The sequence below is a fragment of the Mastigoproctus giganteus genome, chromosome 5, assembly GCF_048544385.1.
Source record: "Mastigoproctus giganteus isolate SK-2022 chromosome 5, ASM4854438v1, whole genome shotgun sequence".
NCBI classification, from domain to species: Eukaryota; Metazoa; Arthropoda; class Arachnida; order Uropygi; family Thelyphonidae; genus Mastigoproctus; species Mastigoproctus giganteus.
Genome location: NC_143579.1, coordinates 96,768,812 through 96,790,709, shown reverse-complemented (window position 1 = coordinate 96,790,709; position 21,898 = coordinate 96,768,812). Strand labels below are relative to the sequence as shown.

The window sequence follows — 21,898 nt, the reverse complement described above, 5'->3', positions numbered from 1 at the left end:
GTCCTAAATTCAATAAATAAATAGTTTAATAGTCTTAATCACATTTGTAAGCTTTTTTTTTTAAATTTAGCTAGAGATGTTTGTAAGTCGTGACTTCATATACATAGGCCCTTTGTATCAGTGATTTGGTGCAAATATATCTCATAGCTATTATTTTTATTGTTTTAATTGGGGTAAATAGGTATCCTGATAGTTGGAACCACTTAGGCTGGCATTTATTAGATAATTTTATTATCTATTAAAGTAAACTTATTATTTTAGAAATGTAATGGTATAGCATAGTACAAATAATGTAAACTTGATAGGCTGGTAAATATTATTAGTATTAGTAATGGCCTTATGGTGCAAGGAAGCATAAGGCTTATGCCATTGCTACATAACTGGTGAATTATATTAGTATAGTAATAGTATATTACTTTAGTGTAATATTCTCAATTGCATTGAATTTAAATAGAAATCATACCCCAGACTAGAGCAGCAAAACAGTGGGCTCAAAGCAGTGGGAGTGCTATGGCTCAGGGGAGAACTGGAGGGGAAAATTCTCCTACAAATTATGGCTTGAAGAAATGTGCTGTTTATGCAATGTTTGCAGATTTTCTCTGGAACAGAGCATTTAACCATGAAGGATGTCTTTATATGTGCTCGATGCGCAGAACATGAAGAAACGAGGTGCCAGTAAAGCGTGATGTGCCTTTATGAGAGCTTCAAGAGTAGGGTGGATGCCCTTGAAGGTATTAAAATTGGGCCCACCAAGCTCTCAGCTGTCCAACTCAATGCCAGAGATCACACTTGAGCATCAGAGAGCATAGCAACAACCCCATTGCACAATGCACTGGTCTGACAGGAGATAGTTATTGTTGGTGACTCTGTTATCAGGGAAATGGGATATATATATATATATTATGTAAAAGAGATAGGTGAAATCAGAGTATGTATGCCAGGGACAAAAATTGTCTCCGGCATACATATTATTGTACACACTGTCACTAATGACAAAAGAGAAGATCTGCTAACTTATTTAACAAGTACAGGGCAATGTTGAGAAAAATTCATGAGTTAGCGTTGAATTTGTAAGTTTCTGCAATTTATGCCAGACACAATAGGAAGCAGTTGATGAGAGGCTTGTCAATCAGTTCAGCACTAGAGAGGCTGTGCAAGGCGTGAGGTAAAATTTTTCTCAGCATGGTCTGTGCTTGAGAGACAAGAGAGCCTGTTTCTACAGAGATGGAATACACTTAAATAGAAAATGTGTAAACAATATTTGCTGATTCTCTCGAAGCAGCATTGGGTGGGTTGGAAAACTGGGGGATACAAGGACTAATTGATTAATAATAGGCAGAGGTGAAAGTGATTCTTGCACTGTTTCTCTTCGATATACAGCAGCCTGTAAAGCAAGGTGCCAAGGATTTCAGGGTCTGTTGTGAGTCACCATTAAACATGTAAGTACATGGACTGTGTGAAGGCAGCTAACAGTAAGAAAGCATTAAGAACAGGTGTATGTATACCTGCATGTACACCAATGCTAGGAGCATAGTAAATAAATTTGATGATTTTGAAGTGCTGTTGAAGTAATCAAAAGTAGGCATTCTGGGGATATCAGAGACATGGTGTCACTCAGGGTTGCAGAATTTGAATATGGAGAGTACAGTGTGTACAGAAAGGTCAGAAATGATAGGTGGTGGGGAGGAGTTATACTCTTATTAGCATTAGTAGTGGCAAAGGATTCAAGAAAGCAAATTTATACAGCTTAAGCCAATAAAAAAGAAAGAAAGAAAAACTTCCCATTTCACCTATAAACCCAACCATTCCCTCTAGTAGTTTGTTTAGTTCTTCGTGCAATTTATGTAAGCTATCAACTTCCACAACAACACATGGAAGTTTGTTCCAGCAAACAACCACTCGCTGGTTGAGGCAAACTTCTACATATCTATTCTGCAACTGTCCTTAATCAATTTGAATATAAGCCTGATCATGTACATAGTCTGCCCAAGCAAGAGAAAGAATCCCACTAACATTGGGCTTCCTCAAACCATTCAAAGCCTTAAACACCTCATTCAGATCACCTCACAGATGCCTAGTCACCAGATGCTACAATTTGCAGAACTGGAGCCTTTCTTGGTAAGAGCATCCTTTGTTCTCATCACTCTCATTGCACCTCTTTGTAGTCATTCTAGCAGCTCTATATCCGTACTAAATTGAGGACTCCAGACCTGTATGCACTACTCACGATGTGGCCTGACAATTGCCTTTTACAATGGTATAATCACCACCTTATCTCTGTAAGCAAAATTCCTGTATATCATTGATGAAATCCCATGAGTTGTACTGGCAGGCTCTGTGCTCTTCTCAGAGAACTTCATATCTGACTGCATAATTGCCCATAGGTCTTTTATTTTTTCCCCACTACTCTGATTATAGTTGTTATGTTACTGTGGGCTACCCATTTGTAATTCATTGCCTTTATCAAAGTTAAATGTCAGTTGTCATTTGTCAGCCCATCTGCCTACCTTTTCTAGATCCTGTTGTAATAGTATACCATCATTTCTGTCATTAATCAAACTGCCAACATTTATATCATCTCCAAACTTGAACATTAAGCCTCACATGTCTTCATCAATATCATTGATAAATATTAGATTGTAGATATAGCTTAGCTTCATTTTCAGCACTCACCTCATAGTAATCCGCTTAGTTTGTTGAAAGTTTCACCCCATACATAGTAGTTATGAAATTTTAACTACTTAAAGAAATTATAAATTTAAAAATTACTAAGTTATGAGCTTTAAAAAATTTCCTAAGAAAGGAAAGTGCACCTTCCATTCTATGGTTGTCTAATTATAAATTATGTATTAAAATAAATTAAAGTGAGATGAAAAGCTAATAGCCGTGCACGAGCGACTTTCGAAATCATCAGTTAGCTGTAGTGGAAAAGTTAAAATAGCTAATAGCTAATTTCTAGGCAAAATGCTATATCTCTTTTGGGGATTACCCTGACTTCTAATCTCTCTTGGCACAAGCACATTACAAATATTGCTTCCTCTGTATCTAAAAAACTTGGTTTTCTCTTTCGCTCTCAGCGTTACTTTTCTTCCAAACAGCTGCTCACTCTGTATAAATCGCAAATCCGCCCTGCCATGGAATATTGTTCCCACATCTGGGGTGGTGCCCCCAAAACCTCTCTCAGGCTTCTTGATTCCATTCAGAAGAGGGCAGTTAGGTTAATTAATGATTCATCTCTAACAGAGTCTCTCCACTTGCTTTCTCATAGACGTACTGTTTCTGCTGCATGCCTCTTCTACAGATACTTCCATGGGCACTGTTCTTCTGAATTGGCTTCTATAATTCCCACTCTCTCTTTCAAAACAGTCCGAACACGTGCCGCCACCAGCCAACATCCATTTACTGTCCAACTTCAAACCCACAGAACCAACTTTTCATCTTCCACATTTATTCATTCAACTGTCATTTTCTGGAACAACCTTCCTTCATATGTATTTCCTGAAAATTACAATCTACAGAAGTTCAAGTCCAATGTCAACAAATATCTTCTTTCGTCTTCTCAACCTCCAACCCAAGCATGGTACTAAGTACTATAGGTTCTAATACCTCTTGTGTTTGGGGTTCACATAAAAAAAAAAAAAAACAGAACTGTTGATAAGAAGGGGGTGAAAACTGTAACTGTGAAGACAAGTGGACATGAAAAGAGCCATTATAAAGTTGTTCTAGCTTGTTGTGCCGACGGAACCAAGCTGCCTCCCATGCTGATTTTCAAACACAAAACAATGCCAAAAGAAGACATTCCTCGAGGAGTGTTTGTCCACGTTCATGACAAGGGTTGGATGGATCAAGATGGGATGAAGATCTGGTTTAAGAAAGTTTGGAGCAGGACACCAGGTGGGCTCTTATGCAAACCTGCCCTATTGGTGCTTGATCAGTCCAGGGCACACATAACAAAAAACACAAAGAAGATTGCTGCAGAGCAAAAAACAATACTTGCCGTCATACCTGGAGGCTTGACATCCCAGCTCCAACCACTTAATATCAGCATTAACAAACTCTTCAAAGCTGCCATGAGAGACGAATGAAACCAATGGATGAAGTCTTCTGGGGACAATTTGACACCAGCAGGAAGAGTGAAGAAATCAACTATAGGAGAAGTTTGTACCTGAGTGAAAAGATCCTGGGATAATATCAACATTGATATCGTTGTCAAGCCATTTAAGAAGTGTGGCATTTCAAATGCCATAGATGGAACTGAGGACGAGGCAATATATGAAGACAGTGATTCGTCATTAGACACAGATGAGGACAAGCTAATGGATGGGAGTTTTGACAGTGGTGAGGATGAATTTTATGATGAATAAAACTTGAGTTTAATAACTTTATGTAATAAATTTTTTTTTTCAAATTTCGGGCCCCAAAATTAAGGTGCGTCTTATATATTGGAGCGTCTTATACATGGGGAAATACGGTATATAAAAAAATTAATTTTCAAAATCTTCTCTTCATTCCTATTTTTAAATCTTTGTAACTTGTTACTCTGTTCTCACTTGTGCATATTATGTTACTTGCAATTTGTGTATGCTGTGCTCTTTGTTATTGATTGCTCATCTTTTTACTGTTTTAAATTTTAATCCCCACCCACAAATGTCATGAACAGAAATGTCAATTAGTTAGTATGTACATATTACAGTATGTATTAATTATTCCGATTATCACGTATATTCTTCCGATTTTCACATATTTAATTTTTTAATTGGTAAGATAATAAAGGGTAAATTTGTGCTTAATATAACTTTACTTTTATAGCCAGTGGATAATATTCCTCCTATTTTCGCTAATTAGAATCGCTGTTTAAGAGAATTAAAATTCAATTCACAAACATGATCACAATGACCAGCACTTACTACACATCGTATAGTGAACGGTACTTTACTATGGTGGCTCCAACGTGATTTTATTGTACAGTGAATGAATTGTAAAGTGGGGTTCCATTGTATTTTTAACTATTTACGTGAAATTTCAGATAACTGAGGCAGCCGCTTAATCAGTCCAAAATGCACTAGTCCCGATGTGTCCCAAATAACCGGAATCGACTGTATGTGAATTTTGTTAGCATGGATAAGGTGATTGTTCCATTGTATAATCCAATGGCCAGGTCACATTTTGAGTAGTACATGCAGGTCTGGAGGCTTCATTTGAGGAAGGATGTAGAGCTGCTTGAAATGGTACAGGGGAGGGCAGTCAGCTTGGGGAGGGGAACAGATGGCTACTCTTACAAATTGCAGCATAAGGAGACCTGCAAGGCAATCTCATTGACATGTTTAATGCTTTGAATAGAATAGTTACCTCTTTGAGTAAATCCCACTTCAACACACTGTGATCACTGCCACCTAGTGGTTCCTTTATCTGAAGCTTCTTAATGCATGAAGAATCACTACTGTTAATCAGATCAAGAGTATTCTTCCTCTAGTTGCCTCCCGAACATGCTGATGTAGAAAACAATCATCCAATAAATCCACAAAAGCCTTGCTAGTGTGTGAGTGACCAATCCACAAATTCCAGTCAATATCCGAGAAATTAAAATCCCCCATTATAAGACTCTCTGATTTACTGGCCCACTCTATTTCCCTGTACAGTTTCTTATTATACTTATCAGAGTCATTAGCATTATTACTCATTATCATTATTACTCAATCCATTTAAATTTTAAATACTTCAGTATGGTCACATCACAGATATCTGGTTTCTAGACTGTAATTTATAGAATTCAGTCTTTCCTTATAAGAAATCTGTTTTATGGCCCTGTCTAATTGTATTTTTTCTTCTCTCCACCTATTTAAATAGATCTGATCCTTCTTAAAATGAGGGTTCAAGACTTAATGTACTACCTTTGTAATTCTGTAAGCACATTGACTGTTAATTACTTGATGGAAATGTTAAAATAGGTTGTTGTTTTTTTCCTCCTTAATTTTGATTAAGTTAAAATTCTGTGTATTTTGTTATGTATTTTATATATCTTATTTTTTGTAAATTTTTAAGTTTTAAAAAAATAATAATTTTGCAAAGTATGACGAAAAAACATATTAGATAAGAATTAGGAACATAAGTCTCTTAGATTTTTTCATTTTCCAATTTAAAAGACTGTTAAGTTTGTGTAATTTTAAACTGTACATGCATTTATATCTACTTATTATGAATATAAATATCTTTAAAAAATTTAACAAAACACATTGTGTATATTCAATACTATTAGTTACCTCCATTTTCAGGCTTATTTCAATTGTTTTTTTTTTTTTTTTTTTTTCAAATTTGGCATCCTCCAGAGTGTGCAAAATTTGAAACTAAGTACATTACTTTCTGCAGAGTAGCAACCATTTTCATTGTACTGGATTTCTTTTTATCATCTTTATGGCTGTGAAAACAACAATAAATCTTTTGAAAACAACCAGATTAAAATGCTATATGTTTATTGGCCTAGTGGTAGAGAAAAAACAAGTAAAAACTTTTAAACTACAAACATGGCATCAGCAGTTCTCCAGTACCATGCCATTTTTCATTCAAAATACAAATAGTTGCAAAAATGGCTGGGGCACCTGACCCATTCTTGCACCTAATTTCTGTATGAAAACCATAAGCAAATCACTTCAAAAAATTATTCCAGTAAAAGTTCGATTCTATTTAGGAAGGGAGAAAAAATTTCAGAATTTTAATCATTCATTAACAGATAAAACAGGAATCTTTTTTTTTGAAGGGCACCTGGGAAGTGCCTTGCCACTACCACCAGGACAATTAACCCGACTACCAGGTTAGTCGTCCTTGAAATTTATACAGACTGAAGCTTTAGTTTCTCATCACCCCTCTTTGCTCATTTGGGTTTGCATCTGCATCTGTTTGGGGGGGGGGGGGGAATGAAGAGAACCCCAGAGTAGCTCACAGAAGAAAATGATCCACCTCCACTTGAGACTGGCTAACCAAGAAACCAAGTATGGAGATAATTGGAAATTCTTTCATGTGTATCACTATAAAATGGGATCTAAACACAGACCTGCCCAAATGATGACAGACCTTGTGAAATAATTATGCTGATTGAGGTGTCATGTGAGTGTACTTCTGATAGCTAATCTCTTCTCTGGCTTCTAATCTCTTTTGGCATAAGCACATCACAAACATTGCTTCCTCTGCATCTAAAAATCTGGTGTTTTTTTCTTTCGCTCTTGTCATTACTTTTTTTCGAAACAACTACTCACTCTGTGCAAATCTCAAATCCACTGTACCATGGATTATTTTTCTCACATCTGGGGTGATAGCAAGTATGTTTTCTGAAACAGGTCCTTAAATTAATGAAGGTGGTATTTTTTTGTATAACTGCTTCCAGACTTCTAGACTCCATTCAAAAGAGAGCAGTTAGGTTAATTAATGACCCATCTCTTACAAAGTCTCTCCACTCTCTGTCTCATCAACATTCTGGTTTTGTTGCATGCCTTTGCTATGGATACTTTTATGGGCCCTGTTCTTCTGAACTGGCATCTATAATTCCCTCTTTGTCGTCCAAACTAGTCCAAACACGTGCCAAAACCAGTTGGCATCCTTTTACTGTCCAACATCAAACTCATAGAACCAACTTTTTTTCTTTCTCATTTATTCCTTCAACTTCTGTTTTCTAGAACAACCTCCCTTCGCACGTATTTCTTGAAAATTTCAATCTACAGAAATTCAGGTCTAATGTCAGCATATACCTTCTTTCATTTTTTTTGCCCTTCAACCCACGCATGGTACTAAGTACTGTAGGTTTTGATGCCTTTTGTGTTTGAGGTTTCATGAAAAAAAAAAAAAAAAAAAAACTAATGTGGATGTCACTTTACTGATATGGAAGTCAAATGAATTAACAGTTTTAAAATTTTTTTAATTCTCTTGATGGAACAAGTGCAATAATTCCTTGTCTGTGATTATCAAATGTTTCTAACCCAAGAAAAACCCTAGTCAATGAGTATTGCTTGTTGAATTAATAAAATTGATTTCCCAAAATTTTATTTTTGGCTTCAGTCTTCATAACTTGTTTTGTATCCCTGCTTCCTCACTTCAAACAAGATTTCATTGTACAATTGCTTTGCATGTAGATGTCATTGTTTGTTTGTTGAATCTTTGATATATACAAGTTGGTCAACTTTCTGGATATATATATATATATTTTTTTTAATTTTAAACTTTGTCTTGTCATAATCTTAATTTCTGCTATCACGGTTACACTAGATGTTTTAAGGTAACATGAATTTTAGTTTATTTGATAGGATAATTTAGATGTGAGTTTTATTTTTGATGTGAATCAGTATGCTTTTCTGGCTTGCATTAAATAAGCATTATATTACAAGTACTTCCTCTAAATCAGTAAATTAACATTGTAATCATTGTTTCTCTATAATTTGTTATTTCTCAGGGAATAATTAAGCAGGTGTATCAGATGTCAGAACAGATTAAAGATATATTAAAAGACGCAGAAGATTTTCTGGACAAAGCCAAAGAATTTCTGCAGAATGCAAAAGATGTCTATTCTGTAAGATTTTTTTTTTTTACCTATTGCATTATTCATCAGAAATTATATATATATTTACCTATGAATACAAGGATGTAGGTGTTCAGCATTGTTTATTGATGCAGAACAGAAACGTGTACATAAAAAGGTCTGGAAGTGGACAGAAAGAAAACATTAAAATAAAGCAATATAAATTATTAAATATTCTAAAAAATACAAAAGCAATATCAAGGATTATAAAACAGTTAATGCTCTACTCCAGTGGTTTTCAGTCGGGGTGCCGCAAACTCCTCCTAAACTTATTATTTTTTTTAAATTTATATGCTTATTTCATTATTAAAAGGTGTACAGTATCTTTTTAGTTTTGTGGTGATCTATAATTGATGTTTACTGAGTACATCTATATAAAGAATACAATTATATACTGTATATATATATATATATATATATATATATATATATAATTTGTATTATGAAATGTAATTTTTATAATTATTATTGTAATAATTATCATATAACATATATTTTATAAATATATACAGAGAGAGAATCGTATCTAACAGGCAGAAAATGACTTAGGGGTGCTGTTATTAAAAAAAAGGGTGAAAACCACTGCTCTACTCTAAAACAGTCAGAATGATACAACAAATACAATAGTTTCTTTCATAAAGTAATTATTTACAACCATAGGAACCATATGAAGCAACAGGAGTAAATGTACATGATGTGTATACATTCCAGTTTGTTCATGAACAAGCTGACCAGGCTAGCGAGGTGGGTAAAAGTGCCTGCCTGGCAACCCAAAGGTCGCGGGTTCGAATCCCGCCTCAGGCTTGGATCAGAGTAAAATGCAAAAACTTTGGGAAGTGCATTATGGCCCCAGAAGCCGATGCGCTAACAAAAAAAAATAAAATAAAATTGTTTTTTATTTTTATTTTATTTTTCACATGCATAAACAGCGATTAGGCAAAAAAGCAACAATATAAACTGAAGTTCTGATTAGAATAAATTGTTTTTTTTATGTATTACTATAAACTTGATTGGGACTTCTTCATAAAAGTGATAACAATATTGGGTAGATACACCATAGAAAGCTCTTAAAGAAAAAACTATGATAGTAGTGTAAAGGGCATCATTTCATCTGTATCTCATATTGTTTTTTTTTTTTGGTAGTTGTTGGCGCATCGGTTTCTGTGGCCATAATGCACCTCCCAAGGTTTTTGCAGTACTTTGATCCAAGCCCGAGTTTGGATTCGAACCCGCGACCTTTGGGTTGCCAGGCAGGCACTTTACCCACCCGGCTAGCCCGGTCGGCTTCTCATATTGTGCTCATCCTTCACAACAAATTATTGTGTATTGCACTACCTGAAATAAGTAATACTTCACTAATTATCCGCTTATTGTGAATTGAATTCCTCCTTTGTGAATTGGTCCAAAGAGTACAAAGAATCTCTCATAATTATGACTAAGGGTTTGCTTACTTCCTTTGCTGCCTCCTTTAATATAACTGGATAGATCCCATCCACCCCGGGTGCCTTTTTTATGTTTCTCCTCAACAGTTTCTCCTCCACTTTCCTCTCAGTTATTACAAAATCATCCAGCTCACTGCCAGAGTTTAACTCACCTCTGGCATTCCCCTCCGTGAATAACTCCTCATGTGTGAATGTAGATGCAAAATACTCATTTAGTTTGTTAGCCACCTGAGCAGGATCATCAACAGTTGAACCATCGTTATCCAGTGGACCAATCTGATTCATCCCTTTCCTTCTAGAGCTTATATAGGTAAAGAACTCTTTGTTCTTTTTCTTTCCGTCTTTTGCCAAAGATTTCTCCTAATCTGCCTTTGCCTGCCTAATCTCCTTTGTGACATGGTTACAGACCAGCTTATATCTATCATAGGCTTCCATGTCACCCATTAATTTATTAGCATTAGCATTAGTAGATGCATATGATGCAAGAAAGCAAGCTAATGCAGCATCAGCCAGAAAAAAAAAAAAAAAAAAAACTTCCACTTCACCCCTCCGATCATTCGCAATACCTGTCCAGCTGAGCCTTAAATTTATTTAGGCTATCAACTTCCACAACAAGGGATGGAAGTCTGTTCCACCGAGCAACTACCCACTGGCTAAAGACAAATTTCTGGACATCTATCCTACATCTGTCTTTCCTCAATTTGAATTTATGCTCTCTCAGGTGATTATTCTAAGCAAGAGGCAGAATCCCATCAGCATTGAGCATGCTCAATGCGTAGTGATGGTTGTGTTAAATGGTTATGGAATTGTGCTCCTTTTTTTTAATGTATAAGTGTGGTTTAAAGAGTAGTTACGTTTTAAAATATATGACATGGATAGATATAACTTCGGTGAGTCATAGGATAAAATTTTATTGCAGGTATTAGCATTAGCATTAGTAGAGGCATTTGATGCAAGAAAGCAAGCTTATGCAGCATCAGCCAAAAAAATAAATAAATAAATAAATAAATAAAAAAAAAGTAACCACTTCCACTTCACCCCTCTGTTCTTTCGAAATACCTGTCCAACTGAGCCTTAAACTTATTTAGGCTATCAACTTCCATGATAAGGGATGGAAGTCTGTTCCACCAACCAACCACCCGCTGGCTAAAGGCAAATTTCTGCACGTCTATCCTACATCTGTCTTTCCTCAATTTGAATTTATGCCCTCTCAGTTGATTATTCTGAGCAAGAGGAAGGATCCCATCAGCATTGAGCATGCTAAAACCATTCAAGACTTTATACACCTCTATCAGATCACCTCGCTGGTGCCTAGTCTCCAGACACTGTAATTTGCAAAACTTAAGCCTTTCTTCGTAAGAGCACCCCTTTGTTCCATTCACTAATCATGTTGCCCTTCTCTGTACTCGTTCCAGCAGCTCTATATCCTTCTTGAAATAAGGCCTCCAGGCCTGTATACAGTACTCAAGGTGTGGTCTGACCATTGCCTTATACAAGGGAATAATCACCTCCTTATCCCTGCTAGAAAAATTCCTATATATCATTGACAATACACCATGAGCTACTCTTGCATCCCATCTGCACTGCTCAGAAAACTTCATATCTGCCTACACAATTACCCCCAGGTCCTTTTTATTCTCTACCACTGTCAGTGTAGTACCACAGAGTTGATACGTTGCTCTGGAGTTGCTGTTTCCCATAGGTAGCACTTTACATTTGTCAATGTTAAACTTCATTTGCCACCTCTCAGCCCATCTGCTCAATCTTTCCAGATCCTGTTGCAGCAGCATAGTGTGTCAGTAGTGTCCTTGACAACCCTGCCAACCTTCGTATCGTCTGCAAACTTGGACATTAAGCTTGATATACCATCATCAATATCATTTATAAGTACAGAAAACAATAATGGACCCAATACTGAACCCTGAGGGACTCCACTAATAACATTAGTCCACGATGAGCAGTGTCCATTGATTACCACTCTCTGTCTTCTCCTCCTCAACCACCCCTTTATCCATAGCAGCAATTTGCCTCCAATGCCACACTGCTCCAATTTGTGCAGCAGTCTTCCATGTGCAACAGTATCAAAAGCCTTTCTAAGATCCAAGTATATAATATCAAAGTTATTCTCCTGCATCCAGTTCTTTTGTGACTGCATCATAGTATCCAATGAAATTAGTCAGGCAAGACTTCCCCTTAACAAACCCATGCTGTGTCCAAGCTATAACTGAAGTCTTGTCTAGATGATCCTGCAGTGCTTCTTTAACCAGTGCCTCCATTAATTTTCCGGGAACAGAAGTTAAACTGACAGGTCTATAATTACTTGTGTCAGCCTTTGATCCTCCTTTGTGAATTGGGGTCACATTTGCACGTCTCCAGTCCATGGATACCTCCCCTGAGTCCAAGGAAGCTCTCATAATTATGGCTAAAGGATTGCTTACTTCCTTTGCTGCCTCCTTTAATATAACTGGATAGATCCCATCCACCCCAGGTGCCTTTCTTGTGTTTATCTTCAACAATTTCTCCTCCAATTTACTCTCAGTTATTACAAGATTCTCTAGCTTACTGCCAGAGTTGAATACACCTCTGGCATTCCCCTCGCTGAATAACTCCTCATGTGTGAATGTCGATGCAAAATATTCATTTAGTTTGTTAGCTACCCGAGCAGGATCATCAACAGTTGACCCATCGATATCAAGTGGAGCAATCTGATTCATCCCCTTCCTTCTAGAGTTTACATAAGTAAAGAACGATTTGCTGTTTTTCTTTGCTTCCCTTGCCAAAGATTTCTCATAATCTGCCTTCGCCTGCCTAACCTCCTTTGTAACTTGGTTACAGATCAACTTGTATCTATCATAGGCTTCTGTGTCACGTGTTAATTTGTATGTATCCCATGCATTTTTCTTCTCTGCCATAGGTCTCATTAGTTCATCTGACATCCATTTAGGCCGAAACCTTGAACAATATTTCTTAGTTGGTATGTAAAGCCTAGTAGCTTCCAAGATAAGTTCTTTGAATGCTTCGCATTTTGAATTTGCTGTTGGTAACATCATCAGTTGGTCCCACTGTATAGAATTTAAATACTGTCTCAGTCCATCGCAGTCGCCTTTACTAAAGCAATAACCCTTCCCTTTACCCCTAATGGTAGTTACCTCTTTGAGTAAATCCCACTTCAGCACACTGTGATCACTGCCACCTAGTGGTTCATTTACCTGCAGATTCTTAATGCATGAAGAATCACTACTGATAATCAAATCAAGAGTATTGCTCCCTCTAGTTGCCATCCAGTTCATGATACAAACATTTTGAAAGATGAAAAATTGACAAACTCAAGAAAATAACTTCTGTGTTGCAAACTTTTGGTAAAAGCAATATTAAACAAAATGCAATTGTATTTCTCTTTTCTGGTTTGAATAACACAGTTTGCTTGTCTCTTTAAATACTAAGTAATATTTGAAAATCAGAATATGCTCTTCTGTCTGTGTACCAAGGTTATTATTCCTAAATATGTTGAAGAATGTTGTGAGCAAATTAATTTTTACCAACAGTTTTCAGATCGTCCATTTCCATTTTAAATAGTGACTACCATAGTAGACTGAAAAAGAAGATTGATTCCCATTTAGTATAGGCCTGACGTAGCCCAGTGGTCAGGAGCGAGAGTGCATAGCACGCGTTCCTTGAGTGGAGCAGGGTTGAAGCCTGTGACTAATAAATACGATAAATATTTGTATTGATGATTTATTGTAAACTCTACTGACTTTGCCAGAGTATAAACAGAAAAAAAAATTTATTTATTTATAAATATTTCTACTGCCAAAGTCATTGAGAATCTAAATCAACAGGAGAAGATTCTGTCTTTTGCTCTGCGAGGAATTTTTTATGACTGCACGTGACTACATGGTGCATGAGTAGTTCCTGTTGGAAAATTACATTCTTATAAATGTTGACGTAGAACAAATTCTACCTTATAAATGTTGAGGTAGAACAAATTTCATGAATTGGCATGTCCATCATTTTCAAATATTTTAAATTTTTTGTGGACAGGTTTCCAGTATTTCTTTGTATTATTATTAAAAATAAAGAAATAGATGAAGCAATAGATGTTTTCCAGCATCAGTTTTGTCAGTTTCTTTATGAGTCCCTGCCAGACGCTATTGCAGAAGAAGAAAAAATTGATGTACAGTATTCATCTGTTAAGGAACTGAAAAGTGCAAAAGGAAGCTTGAAATATAACAAATAGTCCCAAGTCATGCTTGGCATTGTAACTATTTCTCATAGCATTGCTGAGTGTAGGAGAATATTCAGCCAGGTTAGAAAAACAAAAACAGAGTTCAGATCTCTGTTTCTGGTGAAACTTTGGAAATGCTCCTAACAGTCCAGTCTAGACAGCAGGACTATAGTTATGAACAAATCTGTGACTCAAACTTTTTGAAGAGGGCAAACAGGATCTAGAAATCCAGACAGAGAAGTGTTAGTTAAGCTAAAGTTTAAAAGCAAAGTGTACTGGTAAACAAACCTATGGCTGTGTTTTGTTATAAAATGTGTATTTTTCCGATTGAAATTTAAGTTATAATGCTGTATGGACTGTAGAAAACCTAGTGCCTTTTCCAAAAAAAAAAAAAAAAAAAAAAAAAAAACTCCTGCTTTTTCAGATGCACTCCTCCATTTTACAAAAGACCTTCTGTTTTTCACCTGTTTTTGCCCAAAAACATTTCTCTCCTGCTTACAGATGCCTGATCTCCAGTTTTTTTTTTGAAATTCAAAAGTTGGTAGCTATGCATCAGTATATATTGGACATGATTCCCCCCCCCCACACACACACACCTTTGAGAATTGGTAATCCCTTCTATAAAAGCAATGAGTCACAAATAGGTAATTTGTAAATTTGTACTTCAAATATATACAATAAACTTTTTTTTTTTTTTTTTCAAGATTCTTTTAAAGTCTTGGTGTGTATATAATTATTATATGTTGGAAAGTGCCACCATATATCTTAAAGGAATAGTTCCATAGAAATTTTTCATCCTAAAAAGAAAAGTCATCATGTTTTTAAAGAAATGGGCAAGAGTGAAGAGTTACTGAAATATCCTCAAACTGAACTAAAGCTGTTCTTGGTAAATAATTTCATTAATAGCATTAATTGTTATTTTAGAATCTTGGTGCAGAATCCACCCGTCTCCAACTAAAAATTGATACACTTAAGGAGTATTTAAAAGAACTGGAAGAGGAGCTGGAAGAGGTTCGTCCTGTGGTTGATAAATCTACAGAGCATGCAAATAACCTAATGGAACAAGCTGATTTACTTGATAGGTAATGTTTTTATAAATATCCACGTCTGTAATGTTTTATAAAGGAATTTAAGGAATTTACATAATTTAAAACTTTTATGCGTATACTGATATTTATTTGCAATATATGACTGCACCAAGTCATAAAATAGTTGAGATTTCAAAATATTTCAAGTCATGAAATAGTTGAGATTTCATCTCTCCTCCAATGAGCTCTTCTGAGTCACTTTATGATCATTTACATCAATTTGACATCATTAATGATTATAAGATATAGTATATAAAGATTATAAATGAAATGTTACAAAATATTAATATACAAGAAGTCTATGAATTGATTTCTATTTAGAGACACCTAAAAACCAAATGAATGGTACAATTATGTAATTATGTTTAAAATTGATATTAACATGTTTTAAAAGATAGAGATACCAAGAGAATTACAGAAGTCAGTGCTAGGAAGTAGTCAAGGCACATATTTTTCATGTGGGAAAATTGATGGAAGCAGCATTTTCACTTCACTATATCGTGAAGTGAAGATCACATGATGAGTGGTGCCTATCTTAAAGTGTAAAGGGTTTAATTATGAGCATGATAGAACTGATTCTTCAGATGTATCATGCATCAGATCCAAAAGTTACAGGAGTTAAAATACAATAAAATTCCATTACAACTGACTTCTTGGTGGAGTATAAATAATTTTATTATACTGAAAAATATTTTAAGGATTACTGCTGAAAATTATTCTGCAATATCAAAGAAGTTCTACACTTTTCCAATATACAGCTTACAATTCTGTTTTATATTAATTAAATGTGATGTTTAATAATAAATGAATAAAATGATTATGACATGTGAGTGCTAAACTTTTGGAATCCTGTGATTCCAAAAGTTTTCCTGTCATGTGATGTATGAGGTGTAGGGCTTACAATACCGAGATTCTGGGATCCCGAATACCGGGATCCTGGTAATTTTTTTCCAGTATTCAAATCCTGGTATTCATACAAAAATACCGATTTTTCAGTACTAATTTAAAAAATAATTATCCATGATTTATTCACATAAAGGTTGTAAAATTGACAACACTAAATCATTAATACTGCTGAATTTGCAAATGAGGGATTGTTATACACAGTACAAATGAAATGGAAACCTAAAAACATCATGAAACTGTAAGACGTAAAATCTTACAAATATATTTCTCTTAGTAAGTATAGTGTGTGTGGAAGTAAAGCGCTTAAGGAATAACGAAAACATTACGGAAATATTTCCATTAGTGGCAGTAGGCCTGGTAGTGCAATTAAGGAATATGGTGAACAATGGTATGACGGGTGCGGAAGGGTTAAATGTGCATTTTGGGAAAGGGTGTCGGTATGCAGCAGTTCAAAGGTATTGTGAACAGGTGATCTGGCGGAAAAAGATGAAAGCATTTCTTTGTGTGGGGAAAATATTCTGTTTTTCCCACCAAAGGAAGAAGAATGAGTTTAAAGAATAACACCGTGATTGGGTCAGGTTTAAATTAGTTAGGGGGAGATACGTAAATGTCTGTAAACCCCTCTGGGGTTTGCGGGCATTTACGTATCTACCCCCTACACATCTCCCTCTCCTTGCATATAAAAAAGTAGTATAAGGGGCGATTGTAACTTGCAATCAATTCAATAAATAAATAAAATGAGAAGGAAATAAATAAGGTGCTCGCACCAAAAGAGAGGTTTGTGGTTGTTGTTCTGACGTGTTGCAAATTTCCAGTGGCAGTTCTGGATTCGGTTAGAGTCCAGTTCTGAGAATGTTCAGCTGTATAGTGAAGGGTTCTGCCAGGCACGTTCCTGTGCTAGACGTTAATCCAAAAGTTGAACAAGCCAGTCAGATTGTGCCCTGGCTTCTACTACTGCTGTGGCAATTTCCTTCAATATTAGCAGAGAACTGTTCCCAAAATCCCGAAATAAGACAGTACTGGAAGAGCTATACAAAAGAGTTCAATTAAGAAGAGAGAGAGAGAGAGAGAGAGAGAGAAAGAGACATTACTGCACTCCATGGAAGGAACCCTCACAAAAAAAAAAGGAATTCCACCATGAAAGAGAAGGAAGGTAAGTCCTCTGAACTGTGTTGTTTTGGAAACGGTACTTAGATAAAGTGGGAGATTATTTTAGAGTAAGGTTAAAGTTGAAGAAACACGAGAAATAAGGAAATACTTAGTATTGAGTTGGTTTTTTGGTTGAAGTTGTAAAGAAAATTGAAATTGCTAAATTAAGAGATTTTACACGGAATTGTTAGCATTAAGTTAGCGACTTATGGATTTCTGTTGTGAAGGGAATTGACATTGATGATTAAGAGAAATATGAGGAAGTGATTAAGATTGAATTAGTTTAGCGTTTGAAGCTGTAGAGGCAGTTGAGATTGTTAATTGAGAGAAATTTTATGGAAATGATAGATAAAAATGAACAGATTAGATGTAAATGAACACCGTTTATGTATTGTAAATGGATTTGTTTGATAAATGACTTTTGTTTTATATTTGTGCCATTGCTCTTGAGAAACTAACAGCTCACATATAATATATATACGATATACAATATATATACTCGTATGGGGGGAATATCCCTTAGCTCCTGGAAATTCTCGTTTTTTAATGCAGTCAGGTAGCTTGTAGAGCTTAGTGCTTGAGGGGAGCTGCTGTACGAAAATCATAACAATGGCCACTGATGGCGATACTAAGGTACAAGGAAATAAAAATTAATAAATAAATAAATAGCCCCCTCTCACAGCTTAGATTTGGTTTCCTCACCAAGCTTAACAGTCAGTCCCTCTCTTTCATTAATACGGATATAGTGTCATAAAAAGTCAAAAAGGAAATATTTATTTTTGATAAAAAGGAAATAAGATTTTTTAAAGATGAGGGAATAAGGTGGGGGGCAAACTGCAACTTGTGTACGACTATCTCAGTACAAACACCAACCAACACAGAATCCAAAAGGACGTTTTCTGCTGCTAATTAAATATATACCAAAATTAGATCCAGTTTAAACGATAACACTATTGAGTTTCTTAAGAGCTCACTTTATTCAGTCAGGTAGTGTGGATGCTTATTTTTTGTTTTTAGAATAACTGTATGATTAATAATTTTTGCTAGAATTTTTATTATTGTAATAAAAGTTTGATTTAAAATGTGAATTCCAGTAATTACTTGCACCTAATTGTCATCAAAATGTTTTTTATTTGGAATACCGGTATCCCGGTTTCATAAATTCAAAATACTAAAATACTGGTATTAAGATTTTGCCTGGTATTTTGAGCCCTAATGAGATGGTTGGAGGCCATTTTTTTTTATGTTATACTTTTAAAACTTGTATTGTTGTCTGCTTTTAGAAGTTCTAGAGAGGTTTTGTCTATCAATTCTGATAATGCAATGCAAAAAGGAAACAGATCCCAAGGGATCCATAGTTTCCTCGTAATCCATGGATAATTTCTGTAATGGCTACTTTGAATTTTAAAATCTAAATATCTTTACTGACTGGATGTCACACCCGACATGAGAATTCATTTGTCTACAGTCACTTCCAACTTTAAAGGACTTTGTGAGATGAAAAAACACCATTCTTCACACTAGTAGCTTAGAGGTACAATTGATTTTATAGTCAAATAGTAAAAATTTATTATTCAATTTTGTTTTGTGGCAGCCTGAAAAAGGTGGACCTGTCATCCAGACATCCCATATTTAAGTGAGCTAGAATGTGAGGATCCATGGTTATTTTTCGAAACCAAAAGGGGTTCATGAGTAAAATATTTTGTGAAATACTGCTTTAGAGAATTATAAGTACAGTGGATTCAGGTTATTTGGGCCACCGGTAATCATGGCAACTGTTTATTTGGGACAAATCTTAAAAAACAGAACCCAATCGAGAAAATAGCCAGGGTTTACTTCACTTAATTGGGACAACATGCCGTTTGATCGGGGCAGGAGACCGCAGCACTGGAGATTACCCTACAATTGTCTCCCACCGTACCTCGTGGTTTGGTCGGATATCTGGAGGTCACAACCATAAAACGATTAGCAGTCACCTGTTTATTGGTCTTTTCTGATACCGCAATCTATTATAAACGGATAGTAAACTCGATCTTATTGAATTTGCGATAATACAGACAGCTGGAATTCTGTGGGTTATTATGGTGAAATGTGTTTACACTTCCATGGAAACTTCAATTGTATAAAAAATTTAATTTTCAGAATCTTCTCTTCATTCCTATTTTTAAAGCTTCGTAACTTGTTACTCCATTCTCCGTATCGTGTTACTTGCAATTTATATGTGCCGTGTTCTTTGTTATTGATTGCTTATCTTTTTACTGTTTTAAATTTTAACCCCCCATCCACAAATGTCAACAAACAGAAATGTATGTCAACTAGTTAGTATGTACTTATTGCAGTACGTATTAATTATTCCGATTACCACGTATCATTTAATTTTTTAAGTTGTAAGGTAGTAAAGGGTAAATTTGTGCTTAATATATCTTTACTTTTATAGCCTGTGGATAATATTCCTCCTATTTTCACTAATTAGAATCGCTGTTTAATAGAATTAAAATTCAATTCAACGCGATCACAATGACCGGCGCTTACTACACATCGTACAGTGAACGGTACTTTACTATGTTGAGTCCATCATAACGTGATTTGATTGTACAGTGAACCAATTGTAAAGAAGGGGTCCACTGTATTTTTAACTATTTATGTGAAACTTCAGACCACTGGGGCAGCTACTTAATCGGGCAAAAATGAACTAGTCCCGATGTGTCCAAAATAACTGGAATCGACTGTATCTATATTACCCTTAATACTTCAAGAAAACCATAGTTTGCTGTCTTTCTTTTTGTTTTGATTTTTTTTCATTTTAATTGCTGGAGAGTATCATACAGAAATGTTCTATATATTATATGGAGGTAAACTTCTCTTATTATTTTACAAATACAGTGAAACTTCTAATGGACACCTCTCGTTAACGGACATCTCTCTACAACGGACATTTTCAAATTCCCCAACTCACCTCTATTGGTTTTAACGTGTTTGCAGCTTCTGTCTAGCGGACATTCTCTGTAACGGATGCAGACAGGCAATCTGCACTGTTTCGTTTAGATTAACACTTAATTTGATCTCTCCATAACGGACAGCGGGCGAGCTCATGGCCCTTTTTCTAGGAACTTTTCTTCCACGTATTGCCTCAATCGTGTGTTTATTTTCTATTTCCGATTCTCTGAATTTTATCAAGGTTTACGTCGCGGTTCTAAACCCTTTTTCAAGAATTTTAAGGCACGTGTAAAACTTCTGATGAATTCGGTGTGTGCAGGGGGGGATTTGGTCAGCCTTTTGTCTTTTCAGTTTCAGTTTTCAGTTTTGTTCAGTGTCGTGTGAAGTGCACAATGTCTTCTCGTAAACATTTAACTTTAAAAGATAAAGTTGAACTCATTAATGCGTATGATCGGCAAAAAAATAGTGTTCTCAATCTCACTGCAAAATTCAAAATCGGGAAGACGCAGGTAAGCAACATCCTAAAGAAAAAAAATGAACTGCTCAAACAATTTTGGCAACACGGAAATGATCAGGTTCAAAAATCATTCCCGAAAACTGTTGGACTTCAAATTGACAATGCTACGTACGAGTGGTTTTGTCGCGCACGTGCTAAAAAAATTCCCATTAATGGGCCTATTATTAGGGAAAAGGCTATGGAGGTTGCAAAATCTATGGGAGTAAATGAGTTCAAAGCTTCTGTGGGATGGCTAGACAAGTTCAAAACTCGGCATAAAATTTCTTGGAAAATCGTAAGTGGCGAAGGTGGATCTGTTGATACTGGGATTGTAACAGAGTGGACCATCAAATTGGAAGATTCATGTCGTGATTTTAAAACTAAAACTGTGACGAAACAGGGTTGATTTTTAAAGCTCTTCCTGAAAAAACAACGAGTCTAAAAAACGAAAAGTGCCAGTGCGTAAAAATTTCTAAGGAACGCTTGACTGTACTATTGTGTACAAATATGCTGGGAGACTTTGAACAACCTCTTGTTATAGGAAAACCACAAAATCCTCGTTGTTTCAAGGGCATAAAGTTGAATCTTTTGAATGTTGACTGGAAGTCTAATAAAAATGCGTGGATGACACGAGATATCATGAGCGAATGGATAAGTCACTTTAACCAAAACATGATTCGTCAAAACAGAAAAATTATTCTTTTCATGGATAATGCTGCATCTCACCCGCACATTGAATTGTCCAACATTCAAATCGTTTTTCTGCCACCAAACACATCTCCAGAGTGTCAGCCCTTGGATCAAGGGATAATAAAAAAATTTTAAACTTCACTACAGAAAACGTGTTTTAAGACATCTCATTGCAAACATGAACGATTGAACATGTGCGAGTGACTTCGCAAATAAACTCGGCATCCTAGATGCGAATTCAATGGATTTCCTCTTCAGTAAATGCAATTAGAAAACAAACTGTCGTGAACTGTTTTGTAAAGTCTGGCTTCTCAAACGCAAAAATTGAAATTGTGAACAGCAATGTGGAGCACCAAGAAGAACAAGAACTTCAACATCTATTGATAATGTACGATACTTCAG

The 21,898-nt window shown here is 35.6% G+C and overlaps 1 protein-coding gene across 1 annotated transcript in view; it reads left to right on the top strand.

Moving 5' to 3' along the window:
* LanA (laminin subunit alpha) overlaps positions 1 to 21,898 on the top strand; it is a 1,178,005-nt gene that overhangs the window by 783,166 nt on the left and 372,941 nt on the right. Inside the window, exons 42-43 of the mRNA XM_090374120.1 lie at positions 8,438 to 8,554; positions 15,155 to 15,312. Of these exons, the coding sequence (XP_090230246.1) occupies positions 8,438 to 8,554; positions 15,155 to 15,312 (275 nt within the window). The remainder of the gene's footprint in view (positions 1 to 8,437; positions 8,555 to 15,154; positions 15,313 to 21,898) is intronic.